The sequence below is a fragment of the Sorex araneus genome, chromosome 6, assembly GCF_027595985.1.
Source record: "Sorex araneus isolate mSorAra2 chromosome 6, mSorAra2.pri, whole genome shotgun sequence".
NCBI lineage: Eukaryota > Metazoa > Chordata > Mammalia > Eulipotyphla > Soricidae > Sorex > Sorex araneus.
In genome coordinates, this window is record NC_073307.1 from 20034117 (window position 1) to 20055687 (window position 21571).

A 21571-nucleotide genomic window follows, 5' to 3' on the forward strand; every position below is an offset into this window, starting at 1 on the left:
TAAATGAAGGATTATAATTAAAAATTATTCCACCAATTTAACTTTTCTACTTCACATTACCATCGTATTTAACTGTATTCTTTCTTCTAAAGTAGCCTAACAGTGGTTACTTATTTGTATTTGGAGGTGAAGTATGAGTCCTTATATATTCCAAAGTAACCCATATTATTCACTATTCTTTGGTCCTTGGGTTATTACAATGATCATCCTAACCATTGTTGTTGTTGATCCACCTTCATTGTTAATAAGTGTGCCACTGTCCAAGTTTTTAATGTGCCTTTAATTTAATTTCTAAGCCAGATGTCTTCATCAACTGCCTTTAAAATAGACATTATAATGCTTTATAAAATATGGCAATAAAGGCAGTAGAGATAGTACAGTGGACAGGAATCTTGTTTTGCATGTGGCTGATCCAGGTTTGATTCCCAGCATCTCATATGGTCCCCTGAGCACTGCCAGGAGTAATTCCTGAGTTCACCACCAGGTCTTGTCCCCAAACCAAAAAAATATTAATAATTTAAAAATAAATTACAAACTATGACAACTATGTGGTAATGTATTCATATTATTATGGAACAGCATTATTGTGTGCCTATAATAGTGCTTATTATATAAAGGGTTCTAGACAAAATCTTTGCCATCTCTATGCAAACACACACACAAAACCCACAACTGACTCAAGAACTTGCTTCAAAATATGACAAGCAAGTGCACTATCACCAAAGTGTAGACACTTCAATTAGTGCCCAAAAGCTTCTTGTCAGTGTACATAGGAAACTAAAGAGTCACATAGTTAAAAGTATAAAAGAATGTATATAGTGTCACTGTCACTGTCATCCCGTTGCTCATTGATTTGCTCGAGCGGGCACCAGTAACGTCTCCATTTTGAGACTTGTTATTGTTTTTGGCAAATCGAATACACCACGGGTAGCTTGCCAGGCTCTGCCGTGTATATATGTATTTATGTATATACTAAAGGATCAAATATTCTAAAGGTTTAAAATGTATTCTTTCATTACATGAAAAAATTAACTCAGGATGCAAACCCAGAAGTTATATGACCTCTTAAAAACTTCCATTCATTCCATCATGGAAAAGCAAGTTTTTATGTTGGAATGAATAATGTCAGTATCTATATACAGATTTGTTTTAAACCTCCTTGTATACATTCACTGTGCACCATTCAGTGAGCTTGCAAATTTTAATGAGAAAAATTGCCCACATAGGGGCCAGAGAGATAATATGGGAGTGGATGGAGGTATAAGACACTTGTCTTGCACATTGCTGATTTTGGTGTGACTCCTAGTACCACCAGGAGTGATCCCAGAGCACAGAGTTAGGAATGATCCCTGAGTATAGAGCCAGGAGTAAGCCCTGAGCACAGCCACATAATGCCTGCCCACCCCTCAATTATCTATATATAAATAGAATTGAATCCTCTTTATTTATTTTTGGGTTTTTTTTGTTTTTTGTTTTTTTGCCTTTTGGGTCACACCCGGTGATGCACAGGGGTTACTCCTGGCTTATGCACTCAGGAATTACTCCTAGCAGTGCTAGGGTGACCATATGGGATGCTGGGAATCAAACCTGGGTTGGCCGTGTGCAAGGCAAACACCCTACTTGCTGTGCTATCTCTCCACCCACTGAATCCTCTTTAAATATATATATTTAAAAACCAAGAGACCCTACCTACACTCCCAGATATATTTATTATCCTTTCATGTGATCAAGAAACATTTTATGTGGTCAAGTAACATTTTATACAAGCCTATTAATAAAATTATTCCATTTCTTTCATCCATTTTTGCATTCATTTTTAATTGTACAAAACTTCAATGATTAAAATATTCTTCTAGAGCAATATTTGAAATCATTTTCATTAAATAAGTACCAAAAGTATAGAGAGTAGATATTCATTATACATAGGCATATATATATATATTTGGATTCATAAACCTGAACTTCATTATGAAAGTTTTATTAATTAAAGATGAGCCTATCTCTGAAAATAAATCCTAAAAATACAAACCATTAGGTTGATCATGATTTTCCAAATACAATCTCAGATTTTTTTTTCTTTTTGGCTCACACCCAGTGATGCTCAGGGGTCACTCCTGGCTTTGCACTCAGGAATTACTCCTGGCGGTGCTTGGGGGACTGTACGGGATGCCAGGGATTGAACTGGGTTGGCCGCATGCAAGGCAAATGCCCTACCTGCTGTGCTATTGCTCCAGCCCAATCTCAGATTCTTGTATGAAGGCAGAACTGCACCTACACTGTAGAGATGCAAATGTTCAGGTAGATATTTATTCTGAAGCTAGTGTGTGATACGTTTGTATTCAATGAGTGTAGCAGTCGCTCTATCTTTGGAGATGAACTGAGTAAAAAGAGAATTCTGAGTATTTTTAGTACTGATTTGTTCTTACAATATGTATTTGTCAAAAAATTAACTGGCATACTCCAACATTTACAGATTTCAAATAGCATATACCACCAGTTTTAAGTTCAAAGTCTTGTGTTCATCATGCAGAGGTTTTTCTGGATTCTTCCACTGATTAATTCAAATACTGTCAATTACTAATTCAAATACTGTCAATAATTTCCTTGTGAAAACAATAAGTGTCCTAAAATATTTTTTCTGTAAATATTTTTCCAGCACACAATTTTGCTATTGATACTGAAACAAGTAAAAGATAATATTACATCTAACAACTTGGATGAAGCAAATTCTTCTATTATAAAAATAAGAAAGTCTTCAGTTAAAATAATTATTTAATGACTTTCTTTTGCAGTACATGCTTAGCAATGTTTACCGGATATTTATCAGATTTTTAAAATATTAATGTATTTTAAAAAGACGTTAAGTTAAAAATATAGTTTAAAAATGGAGATGACGGGGCTGTATTGATAGCACAGTGGGTAGGGCATTTGCCTTGCACGTGGCTGACCTGGGTTCAAGTCCCAGCATCCCACATGGTCTCCTGAGCATCGTCAAGAGTAATTTCGGAGTGCAGAGCCAGGAGTAACCCTTGTGCATTGCTGGGTGTGACCCAAAAAGAAAAAAAAATGGAGATGACATTAAGTACCTGAAGCGATAACACAGCGGGTAGGGCGTTTACCTTGCACACGGCCAACCTGGGTTCGATTCTTCCGCCCCTCTCGGAGAGCCTGGCAAGCTACCAAGAGTATCTAGTCCGCATGACAGAGCCTGGCAAACTACCTGTGGCATATCCGATATGCCAAAATCGGTAACAAGTCTCACACGGAGACATTACTGGTGCCCACTCGAGCAAATCAATGAGCAACAGGATGACAGTGACAGTGATACAGTGATACCTAAGTGAAACAAATGACCATGAACAATTTATATAGTCTAGTTTTGAATGTCTGAAGAGTAAATGAGGAAATGAAGAAAGATTTCAGTATCACTACTGAAAAAGTCTCACCTGCACAACTTCTACTTCTTCATTTGCATTTACCTTCTCAGAGACCAGAAGAGGCTCGCTTTTCTCACAGCTCTCATGGCTGATGAGCGTGTGTGCATAGTTGGGCTGAGGGAAGATCAGGTGACTCTTGCTCGAGTCCGCAGTCAGCGACACCTCATGCGAGTAAGTCTGCAGGAAAGCCCTCATGCCGTCCACACCCACAAAGTGCGAGGCAGGCATGCCAGCCAAGCCGCCTGAAGAAGCCTGCAGCAGGCGCGATGCATGCCAGCGCCTCAGCCTGAGTGCCAGCAGCACGATGACAAAGGCCAGGAAGACACAGGAGACCACAGCCACTGCCACCACCAGGTAGAGAGTGAGGTCCGAGTCATCCTGCTGGGCGGGGGCACTGATGCTGCCCAGGTCGGCCAGCACATCAGGGATGCTGTCTGCGATGGCCACAGTGAGTGTGACCGTGGCTGACAGAGGGGGCCGCCCATGGTCCTGGACCCCCACCACCAGGCTCTGCTTGAGGGCATCTCTGTCCAGCAGGGCACGTGCAGTGCGCACCTCACCTGTGTGCAGCCCCACAGCGAACAGCCCTGGCTCACTGGCCTTGAGCAGGCGGTAGGACAGCCAGGCATTCTGGCCTGAGTCTCTGTCCACTGCCACCACCTTGGTCACCAGGTAGCCTTGCTCTGCGGATCGTGGGGCCAGTTCCACCCCAGTGGAGCCATCAGTGGGGAGGGCTGGGTATAGAATCTCAGGTGCATTGTCATTTTGGTCCAGAATGAACAGGTTGAAGGACACATTACTGCTGAGTGGTGGGTCCCCATTATCACTAGCTGTCACCCAGAGCTGTAGATCTCTAATCTGTTCAAAGTCAAAAGAGCGAAGTGCATAGAGGACACCAGTGTCAGAGTTTATGGAAACAAAGGAGGAGAGAGGTGCCCCTTGAAACATGTCCTTGACCAGAGAGTAAGTGACCTGGGCATTGTTGCCACTGTCAAGGTCATGAGCACTCATGGAGAAGATGGATATGCCTCTGGGGTTGTTTTCTGGGATGTAGGTGGAGTAGGAGGTCTGAGAAAAGATGGGAGGGTTATCGTTGATGTCTGCCACTTTCAGGGAGATGTGGTTTTCTGTAGACAGGGGTGGGTTTCCACGGTCAATGACAGTTACTGTGATGTTATATTCTGAGATCTCTTCTCTGTCCAGAGCTCTGCTTGTTAATAAGTGATAATAATTATCAACAGAATTTTCCAGTTTAAAGGGTAAGTTCCCAGGAATAGAGCACACAATCTCTCCATTCTCCCCAGAATCGCCATCATGTACACTAAACAGTGCGATGACAGTTCCTGGAAGACAGTCTTCAGAGACTGAACTGGCTAGAGAGGTGAGGGTCAGTTCAGGGACATTGTCATTCACATCCTGTATTGTGACCAACACTTTTGCACTGGCAAGAAGAGCACCTCCATCCTGAGCTACCACTTCCATGAGGTAGAATCTGGATTCTTCATAGTCCAGAGACCGCACAGTTGCAATCTCACCCAGGTTGGGATCAAGTTGAAAAGTCTCAGAAATTTTGTCCTCTTCGTTGCGAAAAGAGTAGGTCAGTTTCCCGTTTATTCCTTCATCTGGGTCTGTGGCCGTGAGTGTGAGCAGTCGAGTGCCCACAGGTATGTTCTCTGGAACACTCACTCTGTACTCCGACTGAGTGAACTGCGGGGCGTTATCATTGGCGTCGAGGACCATCACGTGGATGTGCGTGGTACCCGAGAGTATGGGGCGTCCACCATCTAAAGCTGTGAGAATAAGGTCGTGGAAGGCCACTTTTTCGCGGTCCAGGGGCCATTCCAATACCAGCTCTGGGTATTTTTGTCCGTCACTCCCACTTTTCTCGTCCAGAGAGAAGTGCGTATTGGAGCTGAGCTGGTAACTCTGGAGCGAGTTCACACCCACGTCGGCATCCCGCGCAAAGGGCAGCACTAACCGTGTTCCTGGCGGGGCGTTTTCATTCACTTTTACTTTTACTTCCTCATCCCGGAAACGCGGAAAGTTGTCATTAATATCGATTATTTCCACGTCTACTCCATGAATTTTCATTTTATTCTCAATCAGGATGTTGAAACTCACCAGACAGGGCGCGCTCTGGGCGCAGAGCTCCTCCCGGTCTATCCTGCCCGCTGTCACCAGGCTGCCGCTTCCCGGATTCAGCGCGAAGAGCTGCGTCCTACCTCTGGAGACGATGCGGACGCGGCGCTCCGCCAGTTCGCGGGGCTCCAGCCCCAGGTCTTTGGAGATGTTGCCCACGAAGGAGCCTTTGTCCAGCTCCTCAGGCACCGAGTAGCGGATCTGCTCGGCTCGGATTCCCCAGGGCGTCCCCAGGAGCATGAAGAACGGGAGGAGCTCTTTGCAGCTCCAAGTCCATGATGGAGCCGCCTTTGCCTTCTCTCGGCCCAGTTTTCTCCTCATTTTGATTCTAGTCGCTGTTTGCTTATTTATCTAAATTCAAGGGGAACGTATTCCCGGTGGAGATGAATGCGGAGACCCGGTAAGCAGTTTTTCCGTGTCTGGCCTGCGCTTGTTTGGTGCAGGAGCTGGGACACAGAGCGCAATTGCGCAAGATTCTTTCCCACCCTGGTGAACAGCGACGCTTAGAGTCCTAACCCGTTACTACACCTGTTTAGTTATTTTATAAATCTGGGATACTATTTTTATTTGTAGCAATTTTGGGGACAGTATTACTGAATCATGGCATGAACTTGTTTATATTTGATATTTAATTATAAAATAGAAAATGACTAATGCAAAAACTGTATACGTTTTAAATTTTTTACATTTTTAGAAAAGTTTTAATTAATGTGCCATTGAGTCTTATTTACTTTATATCAAGTTTATGAAATCACTGATTTTTAGATTTTAAGACTTCATTTTTTATTAGCATACATTTACAATGTGTTCATTTACACATAAGAATATCTAGACAAAAAATCTAGCTCTCTAAATGTATGTTTCAAAAAGGCCTAGTGATAGATACAACTTGTATTAGCTCCCATATGCCGAAAAAATTAAAGCGAAGTTTTGTTACTTTTAGGCCTTTGAGAAACTTTGAGATATCTAAGAAACTTTCCTGATTTCACACTAAGGTTATGGCACCTACATATACTATTACAGATGAACAGTTTGAATTTGTGTGTGGGTGTATATATATATGTATATACATATGTGTATATACATATATATATACACACACATATATTTTGGGGTCCATGTATGCTTAGGGTTTATTCCTAGCTCTGTGCTCAGGGATCACTCCCAGAAGTGTTTTGGGGGACTATATATAGCATCCAAATCAAACCCAGGTTAGTTGTATGCAAGGCAAATACATTAACCAACATACTATCTCTCTTGCCTCTGAGTTGGATTATGTTAAATTTTCCCTGTTATGTTTAATTTGTAGTTGTTTTGTAGTGACAAACTCTTGTGAAAAATCATAATGGCTGGGTTTGGAGAGATAGGAGAGATAGTACAGTGGATAGGATGTTTGCCTTGCATGTCTCTTACCCAGATTCAATCCCTGGCACAGCATATAACCCCCAAGCCCCACCATGAGTGATTCTTGAGCACAGAGTCAAAATTAAGCCCTGAGCACATGTTGGATATGACGCCAAAAACACTCAAAAATCATAATGGAGTCAAATAAAGAAATATAGTCATTAACAATGCAGGAAACAAACATGTCCAGATTTTTATCAGCAAGCAGGCAATGAGCGAGCTTTCTATGTTGAAATATTTAAATGCTACTACATTTATATAGTAATAGAAATTAAAACCTTGTGACTTTTAAAACTATATTTCAGAGTATATTGAGAGAGGGAAATTTTACCTAATTATCCAAATTCACAAGAAAACAAAGATATTGTATATTAGAAAACCATAGGTTGTAAGGTTTTCTCAGTGTGGGTTTTTTCAACAAAAGTAATTTGTTGCTATGCATGAGAAATAGTTCTTCCAGTTATTAAACACACTCAACAACAGACCCCAAAGATCTCATACTTTACCAATCTAAACAGATCTGGGATTCCAATATGGTCTGCTCATAAACTGCTAGCCTTTGCTCACCCTACACATTCTCTGCTGCTGACAGCTCATGATAGTGGGTAAAATTTCCCCTCTGGTCCCCAGTTTTGCCAATAAGAACTATAATTCAAGCTAATATTTATATAATAATGATGAGTGTGGAAGGATAGTTTAAGTTTCCATAGTAATAAATTTTCAGATCGAAGAAATGTAAATACAAGTGTAGTACTTTTTGCAAAAAAATATTTTTAAATAGACAAAACACAGCCCATGTATAAGATAGAAAAATCTATGTCAAAGTCTTGGTTAGCTAAAATTAAAATAATTAAGTATGAAAGCTGCGTGCATTTGACCCACAACCAATAAACTATGATAAACAGACTTTTATCTCAGGTAGGTGATTTGTTAAGAAACAATGGAATGAGAAAATAATTAACGCAAACTCACCTTTGAAATAGTATCTGAGGCAAAAGGCACATTAGCGTCTCCAGGATTTGTATCTGGTACCCATGAGTCATTCTCGCAGAGCAGGTTTCCAGAGGGAGTCACTTCCGGTGTTACATTGAGAAAATTGAATTCTGTTTTAGCTGACTGTGAGGCAACACACAGATTGTAGGAATAGGGTAGTGTTCCCTCACTGTAATTGGGAAGAACGCCTGGTGCAGATTTGAGAACAGGTTGAAAGCAGCCCCAAGTGGTTGAACTAGAGGAGCTTCTCAGGCGCAGAGCGACTGCCAAAATCACCGCCAAGAGGAAGAGCACTGAAATGAGAGCTAAGGCCACTACCAGGTAAAACTGCAGCTCAGCCTGAGGGTCAGATGCTTTAGGCTCATCGCTGAGATCAGGCAGCACCTCCTGTAAGCTGTCCGCAAAGACCAGGTGCAGCGTGGCGGTGGCAGACAGGGGAGGCTGACCCCCATCCCGCACCGCCACCAGCAGGCGCTGACGCGCAGCGTCCCTGTCGCCCAGGGCGCGCGCAGTGCGCACCTCCCCCGTGCGCAGCCCCAGGCTGAAGAGTCCGGGCTCGCTGGCCTGCAGCACGTGGTACGACAGCCAGGCATTGTGTCCGGAGTCTGCGTCCACCGCCACCACCTTGGTGACCAGGTAGCCGGGCTGCGCGGCGCGCGGCACCGTGTCGAAGAGCGCCGCGCCGTCGGGCCCCAGCGCGGGGTACAGCACCCGTGGCGCGTTGTCGTTGCGGTCGCCCACCAGCACGCGCAGGCTCACGTTGGCGCTGAGCGCGGGCGCGCCCTGGTCGCGGGCCTGCAGCGTCAGCTCGAAGGCGCGCAGCTGCTCGTGGTCGAAGGCGCGCTGTGCGAACACCACGCCGCTGTGCGCGCTCACCGACACGTAGGACGCCAGCTCGCGTGGCGCCAGGTCGCTGGCCACGATGGCGTAGGACACGTGGCCGTTGGTGCCCAGGTCTGGGTCGGAGGCGCTGACTTGGGCGATGGAGGCGCCAGGAGGGTTGTTCTCATCCACGTGGACCATGTAGGACGCCTGCTGGAAAACCGGCGCGTTGTCGTTGACATCAGCGAGTTGCAGAGTGATGCTTACGCTAGAGGTGAGAGGCGGTTTACCTTTATCGAAGGCCATTATAGTGATGTTGTATTCAGGGGTCTCTTCTCGGTCCAGGGTCCCTTCAGTCACTAGCTTGTAGTAGTTCTTCGAATAAGATTTTAAGCTAAATTCGGTCTTTCCCAAAAGGCGGCAGTAAACATCTCCATTTTCTCCAGAATCTCTGTCTTTGGTTTTTATCAAGGCAATCACTGTGCCCGATGGCGCATCTTCTGGTAGGGGAGTAAATACCGACGTCACAATTAGTTCAGGTGCGCAATCATTCTCATCAAGAATTTCAACTTGGACACTGCAGTGGGCTGCTAAATCTCCAGGGTCCTTTGCTTCGATATTTAGAGTGTAACTGTTAGCAGTTTCGAAATCAAATTCTTCCTTTGTTGTGATTTCTCCTGTTCTTTTATTTAAGTTAAAAAATCGTTCTACCTGCTCATCCACATTATGAAAGGAATAGGTTACTTCTGCGTTGATGCCTTCATCCTGGTCGGTGGCGGTCACTCGAAGCACTGAGGAACCTGGGGGCAGACCCTCTCGCAGGCTGACCCTGTACACATCTTGGCTGAACACCGGAGGGTTATCGTTGGCATCAGTGACTTGGACTTGGATCTGGGTGGTACCGCTGAGTGGTGGATCTCCACCGTCCACAGCTGTAAGAAGCAATTGGTGGAAATTCTTCTCTTCTCTGTCTAGAGAATGCTTCAGAATTAACTCAGGATATTTACGTCCATCTGGAGTCAGTTTCTCTGCAAGATCAAAGTGCTCATTGTCCTGAAGGTGGTATCTCTGCAGTGAATTCAGGCCAGCATCTAAATCCAGGGCTGGATCTAATGGAAATGTTGTACCTGGTTTAGTGGATTCTCCAATTTTTAAGTCAATCTTATTCTGTTTGAATAACGGAGTGTTGTCATTTATATCCTCCACTGTTACTGCTATGTGGAAAATACTTAGTGGGTTTTCAGCGACGGTGTCAAAATCCAGAATACACTGAGATTTCTTCCCACAGATCTGCTCTCGGTCTATTCTGTCGCTCACAATTAAATCCCCAGTCCCAGGGTTTATAGTGAAATATTCCTTCTCTGCACTAACCCGCAGCTTTCGGACTGGCAAATCTCTGATGCTGAGCCCCAGATCTTTAGCGAGGTTCCCCACCACCGAGTTCTTGGCCAGCTCCTCGGGAACTGAGTAGCGGATCTGCTCCGGGAAAGCTCTGCCTAACAAAGACAGCAGGACCGGCAACAATACCTGCCGCCAAGGCGCTCGGCTGCTCCTCTCCGCAATTGCCTTCATCCTCCGTCTTCCCCCACAGCTTCTCTGCTCCTGGCGGGGAGGAGGAATAAACCCTCCACAGACGCAAGATTCAGGCCAGGGTCACTTTTTCTGCTTGTGTTTTCTGTGTCCGAATGTGTACTGGCGGCCTCTGTGTGATTGATTTTAGCAGGAAGCTACCCTCTAAGAGGTTCCCAGATGCGGTTTGAATGTCTCGCTTTTCTTTGGACCTACAGCGACGCCCAGAGGTTTTCTCGAGAAACTGCACCAGTGGCTTGCAAATGTTTCACAAAGAACTACATTTTCTCTTGTTTTGGGGGCCTTTATTTGCATTTAAAATATTTATTTGTACTTTATTACATTTATTCGTATTTAAAAGTAGTTTTAAAATATATACATTCATTCTGGTTAAAAATCCAAATGGTATCTATGGCATATTCTGTATTAGTCTTTGTTTTCATAAACACATTTCTCCCAAGACTAATGACTGAAAAAATATATGTGTACACACATATACATATAGCTCAGTAGGATTTTATAAGTGTTTCTTCACAGTTTTAGGCACAAATGGAAGCTTACAATGTAGCTATGTTCTGTATTTAGCTTTCCCCACTTATTTTATCTTGATGATCATTTCATATCAGCACATTAAGAAATTTCACGTTTTTTACTCCTAAGTTTGGTCACATTTGGTGGACCTGGGGGACTGGGTGGTGCTGGGAATCAAACCCAGTGCTGCTGAATGAAAAGCACGTGTCCAAGCCCTTTAAGTCAGATCCATAGCACCCTCATTAACTTAGTTAGTAGTAGTTCTTTATTTCTTATGTAGTAATCTATTATTTGACTGCACAAGAGTTTATTTTTACCCAAAATGTAATTTTTAAAAAGAAACTTGGTGTACACTCAAGCAAAAATGTTTTTCCTTGTGATATTAGGTTATAAACTATTCATTACTCTCCTAGATATTTAAATTCTGTGTTGTTTTGGTACTGGAATGCCTTCCCACTGCTAGCATGCAAGTATGTTTCGAACCATTGATATTCCCAAATTACATTAGACTAACTTAGTATTCAGTGATTACTCCTCAGAAATTACTTATTTCTCCATTCACTTTCTATTTTCTATTCACATACAAGCTAATTCTATATAACATTCTTGTTTAGCCTAAGTATTACATCACAATTTCCCCATGAGGCTTTTAGAACCTAAACACTCCTTAAGTTGAATTGAGGATTATTCCAAAATTTGTTGCTATAAATTCCAAGTTTCAAAGGTCACTAATTTGTGTAGTCCTATACATTTATGAATTCTGTGTGAACTCATAAAACTAAATGAAGGCACAAGGAACAAAAGTGTCACATATATTGCGCACAAAATACTTCCCCATATCAGATAATCCCCAAAACACAGGGTCACAGATTTAATGGAGGGGAATTGGTAGGTACACAGATGAGGCCTTTTACCAAGTAGCATAAACCATATCACTCAAGAGCTAAGGTTTGAAACTTGTTCCTAAGATGAAAAAGAAAAGATGGCTAAGAGTTATGTTTTGGTGCTGGAAAGATAAAACAGTGAGAAAGACACTTGCTTTTATGCAGCTGACATGAATTCAGTCCCGTGAGGACCACCAGGATTGATCCAAGAGCTTAGAGCCTGGAATAAATCTTGAAGAAGACTGTTCCTCAAACAGTGTGTGTTCCTCAAACACACAAACCAGACCCCCCAAACACAAAAAGAGTTATGTTTCTGTGGAAATGGAGATCTCATCATGATATTATAATGGTAATTTTGCAATTATTAAAATTATTCTCGCAATTTTACTTTTAATTTTTAGACCACACTCAGTGATGTTCAAGGCTTAATCCTGATTGTGCGCTCAGTGAAGGCACAAGCTATGTGCCTTCATTGAGCTCCAGACTCCTGGCAGGTCTTGGGGAGTCATCTGGGGTGCTGGCGATCAAACCCAGGTCATGCCCATGTAAGGCAAGTGCCCTACCTGCAGTACTATCTCTACAGTCCCTCCTGCCATATTTTTGGTAACCATAGAAATATAGCCAAGAAATAATACTTAAGAAATTGCAACATTTGAAATATGAATTCATTGGCAAAACTCTTTCTTTTATAGTTCTATCTAAAAACTAAGTATTTTCCTGCTATTTAAAAATATCATTATTTAATCAGAATGGACAATATCCTATACTGTTTTTGTTGGTGGTGGTATAGGGGCTCAAACAAAGAGTCTGATAGATGTAGAGTATATGTTCTACCACTGAACTATAGAGTCCTAGCCACTTAAAAACCAATTAAAAGAGGGCAAATAGACTTCAAGCATAGTCTCTTAAGGCATAAAGAATAAAATTTAAAATACTCAGTTTAGATTTAACAAAAGTTTTAACAAAAACTTTTGTTAAATCTAAACTGAAACTTTTGTTAAAAAGATTTAACAAAAGTTTCACATGAGAATGCTATATGTGAACTTACACATCTGCCTTCTATTCAATTTTTCTAACATATCATTCAGTATACCTAAAGGTAAAAGGCATTTGAAGAAGAGAAGTGATGCACAGAGACTCAAGCTCATCCCCGACAATGCCTGCCCCCTTCCCCAGTAAAGTTAAGTGCAACCCTGGTGCCCCTCAGGATCGCTGGGAGTAGCCCTGGGCACTGCTTGGGAGTAGTCCTGGGCACTGCTTAGGAGCATACCCCCGAAATAAATGAGTGGATAGAGATATAGAATTAAGAATTTACTGCTAAGGGCTGGCGTGATAGCACAGCGGGTAGGGCGTTTGCCTTGCATGAGGCCGACCCAGGTTCGAATCCCAGCATCCCATATGGTCCCCAGGGGTGATTCCTGAGTGCATGAGCCAGGAGTGACCCCGGTGCATCACCGGGTGTGACCCAAAAAGAAAAAAAAAGAATTTACTGCTAAAAAAATTTACTGCTAAAACACAAATGAATAAAAACTGCAAAAATAACATAACATTAGGTGTATCAAATTATTTACCCTTATTAATCTACCTCTCCCCCTTTAAATCAATAGAATACTAAGAAAGTACTAATTTTATTTTATATATGTATTCTAAAGAATTGGAGACATTTACACAGCTTTCTACTACATTTCAGTACAGCAAGATTGACTCACCTGATGAAGATTAGGATCTCCTTTAATTTCAAGTAAATCCTGAGATACCAAGAGGGGCTCGCTTTTCTCACAGCTCTCCTGGCTAATGAGCGTGTCCGCATAGTTGGGCTGCGGGAAGATCAGGTGACTCTTGCGTGAGTCCGCAGTCAGAGACACCTCATGAGAGTAGGTCTGCAGGAAAGCCCGCACCCCATCCACACCCACAAAGTGCGAGGCGGGCACGCCAGCCAAGCCGCTCGCAGAAGCCTGCAGCAGGCGCGATGCATGCCAGCGCCTCAGCCTGAGTGCCAGCAGAACGATGACAAAGGCCAGGAAGACACAGGAGACCACGGCCACAGCCACCACCAGGTAGAGAGTGAGGTCCGAGTCATCCTGCTGGGTGGGGGCACTGATGCTGCCCAGGTCTGCCAGCACATCAGGGATGCTGTCTGCGATGGCCACGGTGAGTGTGACTGTAGCCGACAGAGGGGGCCGCCCATGGTCCTGGACCCCCACCACCAGGCTCTGCTTGAGGGCATCTCTGTCCAGCAGGGCGCGTGCAGTGCGCACCTCGCCCGTGTGCAACCCCACAGCGAACAGCCCTGGCTCACTGGCCTTGAGCAGGCGGTAGGACAGCCAGGCATTCTGGCCTGAGTCTCTGTCCACTGCCACCACCTTGGTCACCAGGTAACCGGGTTCTGCAGAGCGAGGGGCCAGCTCCACCCCCGTGGAATCATCCATGGGGAGAGTGGGGTATAGGATCTCAGGAGTGTTGTCATTCTGGTCCAGCACAAACAGACTCACGGATACATTGCTGCTGAGTGGAGGGTCCCCGCTGTCGCTGGCTGTCACCCAGAGCTGCAGCTCTCTAACCTGCTCATAGTCAAAAGAGTTCAGTGCATAGAGGACACCAGTGTCAGAGTTGATGGAGACAAAGGAAGAGAGAGGAACTCCTTGGAATGTGTCCTCAGAGATAGAGTATGTGACTCTGGCATTCTCCATGCTGTCAGGGTCCTGGGCAGTGAGAGATAAAATCGAGGCTCCCCTGGGATTGTTCTCCGGAATGTAGGTCGAGTAGGAAGTTCGAGGAAAGACAGGTGGGTTGTCATTGATGTCTGCCACGTGCAGGGATATGTGAGTTTCTGTAGACAGTGGTGGAGTTCCGTGATCAGTGGCAATTATGGTGATGTTATAGTCTGGGACTTCTTCCCTATCCAGAGTTGTGTGTGTCACCAGCCGATGGTAACTACCATAGGTCTTTTCAAGGGTGAACGGCAGGTGACCTGGAATAGAGCATGTGACAAGGCCGTTGTCACCAGAATCACTGTCATGCACATTAAAGAGTGCGATTACTGTGCCAGGGGACGAAGCTTCTTGGATGGAGCTGGTGAGAGATGTAACAGTGACTTCTGGAGCATTGTCATTGACATCCAGAACTGTCACCAGAACCTTACTTCTGGCTCGGAGGCCAGGTCCATCATGAGCTTCTACATCTATATCATAGAATCCGGAGTCTTCATAATCTAGAATGCCAGACAGTGTTATGTCACCAGTCAGAGAATTCAGCTGGAATAGCTGGGATATTTTATCCCTCACTTTGCGGAAAGAGTATGTCACTTCTCCATTGGCGCCGTCATCTGGATCAGTGGCTTTTACAGTGAGAAGCCGGGAGCCCACTGGCAGGTTCTCTTGAACACTCACATGGTACTGGGGTTGGGTGAATATGGGGGCATTGTCATTGACATCCATAACTGTTACATGAATCTTAGCAGTGCCTGAGTGAGACTGTTCGCCACCATCGAAAGCAGTGAGAACCAAGTGATGAGCTGCCTCTTCCTCCCGGTCCAGGGTGCGCTCCAGCACCAACTCGGGGTACTTAATCCCATCAGCTCCGCTTTGTACATCCAGGGAGAAGTGAACATTGGAGCTGAGCTGGTAACCCTGCAGGGAGTTGACCCCAACATCTGGATCAAAAGCTTCAGGGAGAGGAAATCTTGCCCCAGGAATTTCATTTTCAGTGATTTTTATTTCCCTTTGCTCCGTCCCAAAACTGGGCGCATTATCATTAACATCGGTTATTTCCACGTCTACCCCCAAAATCCTCACTTTGTCCTCCAGGAGAATCTCCAGGCTTACCACACACTTTGGGGCTCGGTCGCAGAGCTCCTCCCGGTCTATCCTGCCCGCGGTGACCAGGCTGCCGCTTCGGGGGTTCAGCGCGAAGAGCTGCGTCCTACCTCTGGAGACGATGCGGACTCCGCGCTCCGCCAGCTCCCGGGGCTCCAGCCCCAAGTCCTTGGCGATGTTGCCCACGGAGGAGCCTTTGTCCAGCTCCTCTGGCACCGAGTAGCGGATCTGTTCGGCCTGGATTCCCCAGACAACCCCCAGTAGCACGCAGATCGCGACCCGCCGGCTGCAGTCCCGGTGGCGAAGAGTCGCCATAACAGCCCCCGCCGCGGAATAGCTTGAGTCTGGGCGTTCCCTCGGTGAGGCTGGGGAACCCCAGGGTCTTCGGAAGGGTTCAAGATAATGTGCTTTAATCCTCGGCAGCTGGAATTCTCAGGGATCCACTCTGAAGCTTTTTTAAAGCCCCAGTACCAGTGCTTTGTGATGCATAAATCTTGCGTTAGAATTAAATTCCAGGTTGTTTTTTCCCCCGGTGGGTGAACAGCGACACCCAGAGTCCTTACCTGTTACTGCAACCTATTCTTGGTCAGGAGGGAAGGTATCCCTTGCTTATGTCTGTTCTTTTCCTTATTTCCCCTCAAAGTGTCAAATTCCTGATACGTTATTTGAATTAAAATACAGAGATGAAAAATAAGAACACTATTTGAAATAAAACATATAACATATCTAAAATTTCTTCTGCAATAACCCTTACAGCTTATTTTTCAGGGAAAATATAGCACTACTATTGTTTTTTTTGCGTTATTTATTCCCAAGTCTCCTTTCAGCACAGTTAATTGTGTGAATAACATTTATTTCCCAGAAACAAAGACGCACTTGAGAAACTTCCGTTTATGTCTCTCTTTATTATATGTCTTCAGGATAGAGAAGTAAAAAGTGTTTGAAAAGTGGCAGTCTGAGCTCTAGTTCTAACCTAGGCAGGAACATGAACTGATCCTTTAAAATTCGTAGCAATTTTTCAACTACCTTGTAAGAAAACATCTACTACAATGTAATAACTAGTGCAAATGCATTTGGAAAGTATGGTGCTAGTTAGGAAGAGAATTTGCTCATTTTGTATATAGAAGATTTGAGGCTCCAAGCTATGCCTGTGACTACATGTTTAGTGATTCCTCAAACCTTGTAGAATTTACCCTCAAATAATTTTTCAATTCTTAAAAGTCACATAATGTTACTGGCAAATCTGAACAATGGGTAAATAATTGTTCTTCTTATGAAAAATAATGGCCAGAATAATGGTACAATGGGTAGGTGTTTGCCTTGCACAAACAACTGACATGGGTTTGATCTCTGGCAACCCATGTGGTCCCTGAGCCCTCTAGTCGTGATCCCTGAAAGCAGAGCCAGGAGTAAGCCCTGAGGACTGCCAAGTGTGGCCCCCAAACCAAACCAAACAAACAAAAAGAATAATAAAAGTGGACAGGAAAGTTAGGTCAAAACATTGTAAAGAGCAAACAATATTTCAAAGATTTTTTTTATCACAGAAGGCCACAGTCAGAAGCTATTATTTACTCTCATAAGTTTACTTTATCTTTGGCTTTAAAAATAACCAATAAAAGGAAATATTTTGATTTTCTATATATTATCATTGCATGATTCAGTTTTATTACAATTATTTGAGTAATGGATTTATTTGAGATAACTGAGAAAGAGCAGCAAGCAGCCAGTTTCTTAGATTACTCCCCACTTAATAATTAGGTTCAGGAAATTATTCAAATTTTATGTCTATTATTTAAATTTTTAAATCTTGAACTTTTGGTGAGCAGGTTAAGAGTACTTTTCCCATAATCCTCCAAGAACTGACAAATTGCTGGTGGTTGAGTGAAATGAAATACTCTGAAAATCTGACTTCTTTCTTTTTTGGGGGGGGTCACACCCAGCAATGCACACGGGTTACTCCTGGCTCTGCACTCAGGAATTACCCCTGGCGGTGCTCAGAGGACCATATGGGATGCTGGGATTTGAACCCGGGTCGGCCGCGTGCAAGGCAAACTTGCACTGCTCTGCTATTGCTCCAGCCCCCGAAAATCTGACTAAAAAATCAATCTAAAAAATTGTGGACTTTTATAAAATAGAAGAAATAGGGAAAAGGCTTCACTTACTAAAATGTTTGTTGCATTACCTATAAGTGACAAAGTAGAGAGGATTTAAAATTATGAAGAAAAAATAAAGTTGACCAAGAATGAGTGAATCCGTATAAAATTTGACAGTCTTTGCTATATGTCAGAAGTGCTATTAGAATTATTAGAAGGATATCTATATTTCAGGAAAAAAATCAGATTGTATTTGATGAAGATGAGCATAAAATTTAACTGGTGAAGAAGAACTACTATTACACTTACAGTGAGCAAAACTTGAGAAGAAAAATTCTGTTAATGCCAAGGGCAGAGATCATTCTAAAATTGGTGACATCCGAGAAAAAGCTCTCTATATCAAGATTTGCTTAAGATAAAGAAATGACAACAGCAGAGATGGGGAAGTTGTAATTAGGCAACTACCAACAGTACTCAGAGCAATCAAGATCTTGTGGGGTGAGGGAAGACAATAGCTCTACCACTGAGATGTGGCTCAGTAGTAAAGCTTATTATGCCTTGCGTGCCTCTAAGACCTAGGTTTCTATCCTTCCCACAGGAAACTCACCAGTAATAAAGGCATTCCACCTATCAAACACATTTTTCTCCTACTACCAGCTGTAGAACTACGAAAAACAATAATTAATCTAGCACAATAAATTAATCTTGCGATAAAGGTTAATTAAAGATTAATTAATCAAACTTATGGTCGTTTGCAGAAACTCACCTGGGAGGCCAATGGACCTTCACAAGTGATCTGGGGATCTTCATTACTGGCACAGGCATCCATAGAGGGATCGTCACACAGAAGATCGCGACCAGGAGCGATTTCCGGTGTCAGGTTGAGAAAATTTAAGTTGGCTTTTGTTGAATGCGAAGCAACACATAGATTGTAGGAATAGGGTAAAGTTCCTTCACTGTAATTGGGAAGAACTCCTGGTGCAGACTTGAGAACAGGTTGAAAGCAGCCCCAAGTGGTTGAGCTAGAGGAGCCCCTCAGGCGCAGAGCGACCGCCAGAATCACCGCCAAGAGGAAGAGCACTGAAATGAGAGCCAAGGCCACCACCAGATAAAACTGCAGCTCAGCCTGAGGGTCAGACACTTGAGGCTCATCGCTGAGATCAGGCAGCACCTCCTGTAGGCTGTCCGCGAAGACCAGGTGCAGCGTGGCGGTGGCAGACAGGGGAGGCTGACCCCCATCGCGCACCGCCACCAGCAGGCGCTGACGCGCAGCGTCCCTGTCGCCCAGGGCGCGCGCAGTGCGCACCTCCCCCGTGCGCAGCCCCAGGCTGAAGAGTCCGGGCTCGCTGGCCTGCAGCACGTGGTACGACAGCCAGGCATTGTGTCCGGAGTCTGCGTCCACCGCCACCACCTTGGTGACCAGGTAGCCGGGCTGCGCGGCGCGCGGCACCGTGTCGAAGAGCGCCGCGCCGTCGGGCCCCAGCGCGGGGTACAGCACCCGCGGCGCGTTGTCGTTGCGATCGCCCACCAGCACGCGCAGGCTCACGTTGGCGCTGAGCGCGGGCGCGCCCTGGTCGCGGGCCTGCAGCGTCAGCTCGAAGGCGCGCAGCTGCTCGTGGTCGAAGGCGCGCTGCGCGAACACCACGCCGCTGTGCGCGCTCACCGACACGTAGGACGCCAGCTCGCGTGGCGCCAGGTCGCTGGCCACGATGGCGTAGGACACTTGGCCGTTGGCGCCCAGATCGGGGTCGGAGGCGCTGACTTGGGCGATGGAGGCACCGGGAGGGTTGTTCTCGTCTACGTGGACCGCGTAGGACGCCTGCTGGAAAACCGGCGGGTTGTCGTTCACGTCGCCAATGTGTACAGTGACGCTTGTACTAGAGGAAAGGGGCGGTTTGCCCCTGTCTGTGGCTGTGATGGTGATGTTATACTCTTCCACCTGCTCCCGGTCTAGAGCACCGTCAATCACCAGCTTGTAATAATTCTTGGAAGTGGATTCTAATTTGAATGGAATCTCTTTCTGAATATTGCACACCACCATACCATTTTGCCCAGAATCCTGATCTCTTACTTTGATGAGGGCTATTACAGTTCCAAGGTCTGAGTTTTCAGGAATCTGATTAGAAAATGACATGAATGTAACCTCTGGAGCGTTGTCATTTTCATCTGTAATTTCAATCTGAACATTACAGTGCGCGGTGTGCACCCCTCCATCTTTGGCTTCTACATCCAATATGTATGTATTTGTCTCTTCAAAATCAATTGTGCCATTGGTTGTGATGTCGCCAGTATCTGGATTGAGACTGAAAAGACTCGTACTTGTTGGGGCATTAAGGAAGGAGTAGGTGATCTCGGCATTAGGCCCCTCATCCTGGTCAGTGGCCACTAGCCTCAGAATAGAAGTTCCTGGAGGCACATTTTCTTGGAGGCTAACTCTGTATGTGTCCTGACTGAACACAGGACCATTATCATTTGCATCAGTGACTTGTATCCGGATCTCAGTGGTACCAGTCAGAGGAGGGTCCCCACCATCTACTGCAGTCAGGATTAAGTGCAGAGAGCTCTGCTGTTCTCTGTCCAGAGATTTTTCCAGCAGTAATTCTGGAAACTTTCTTCCATCAGGGCTTAACTTCGTTGACAGAGAGAAATGTTCATTGGGGCTAATGGTGTAAATCTTAAGTGAATTACTTTCTACATCTGCATCTTGAGCAGAATCCAAAGGGAACTTTACCCCTGGTAAAGCTGATTCACAGATTTCCAAATCAATGCCTTTTGCATTAAAACGTGGTGCATTGTCATTAATATCTTGGATTGCAACAATCACATGGAAAACGTTCATTGGGTTTTCAGCAACCACTTCAAATTCTAAGCCACATTCAGATTTCCTCCCGCAAATTTTCTCTCGATCTATCCTACCATTCACTAACAAATCCCCATTCTCTGCCCTCAGGGTGAAAAAGTCTTCCGCACTAACCCTCAGTTTTCGACCTGGCAACTCTTGCAAACTGAGCCTCAGATCCTTAGCGAGGTTCCCCACCCGCGAGCCCTTAGGCAGTTCCTCCGGAATGGTGTACTGGATCTGCTGGGAGATGGCTCCGCACAGCAAAGATAGGAGAAGGAAAAACAGTACCTCACTTTTCATCCCTTTGCCTTCTCTGGAGCTCCTTCGCATTTCTTGAACCCTCTGGGAAGCTTTTTTTCGAGACGTCTCTGAGATGTTTTTTAAGTATCAATGCCAGCACCCAGGACTTTAGTATTTTGAGGAAGAACTAATTTGGATACTGCTTGGAGACCGCATCCGCGATCGGTGTGCGTAGGACAAAGCAGGAAAGCACCCTGCGCGACACTCCTGCGCAGTTGAGAACTCTTCTTCCCTTTGGTCAACAGCGGCGCCCAGAGGTTGTCTGGGAAAACTGCGTGTTACCCAGCTCTTTATGCTCAGAGTATTCCTTTAGACTATATACCTTGTCTTTTTATTTGTTGAAAAAAAAAAAAAACACCCAAACATTCAATCCCTTAAACAGTGGGACTTTCTTTTTTGACATTTCATAAACTGTTTTAATTTACATTTCTTTCTCATTAAACATTTCCACTTAATATAGTTGCTTTCCATTTTTTTTCAGTTTGGGGGAAATATATGTCCAATGATTTCTCTGCACTTAAAAAATTGGCATGACGAGTGTAGATAAAATTAAGTTACTGTATTTTAATCCATATTTTAGTGTACACTTCTGTACTAATACATTTCTGTAAACCCATATCTCCCCTTATTTAGAATTTAGTGTTTGACTTTATCCATGTACATGTTATTACTTGATACTTTAAAGATACCCTTTGCAAAAATGTGAGAAAAAGACTAGCATTATTTCAAGATCTTAATTATC

General features: G+C 44.4%; 1 protein-coding gene across 7 annotated transcripts in view; it reads right to left on the minus strand.

Moving 5' to 3' along the window:
* Positions 1–21571, minus strand: part of LOC101549287 (protocadherin gamma-C5) — a 190173-nt gene that overhangs the window by 149129 nt on the left and 19473 nt on the right. The window contains exon 1 of one of the 7 annotated variants that reach the window (XM_055142250.1): positions 18454–20983. The exons of 3 other annotated variants lie outside the window; for them this stretch is intronic. In XM_055142250.1, coding sequence (XP_054998225.1) covers positions 18454–20859 — 2406 coding nt within the window. In that variant the 5' untranslated portion in view covers positions 20860–20983. Of the gene's footprint in view, positions 1–3446; positions 5977–7952; positions 10501–13488; positions 16070–18453; positions 20984–21571 lie in introns of those variants that run through there. 3 more of the 7 variants (XM_055142242.1, XM_055142247.1, XM_055142234.1) reach the window with 3 other exon arrangements.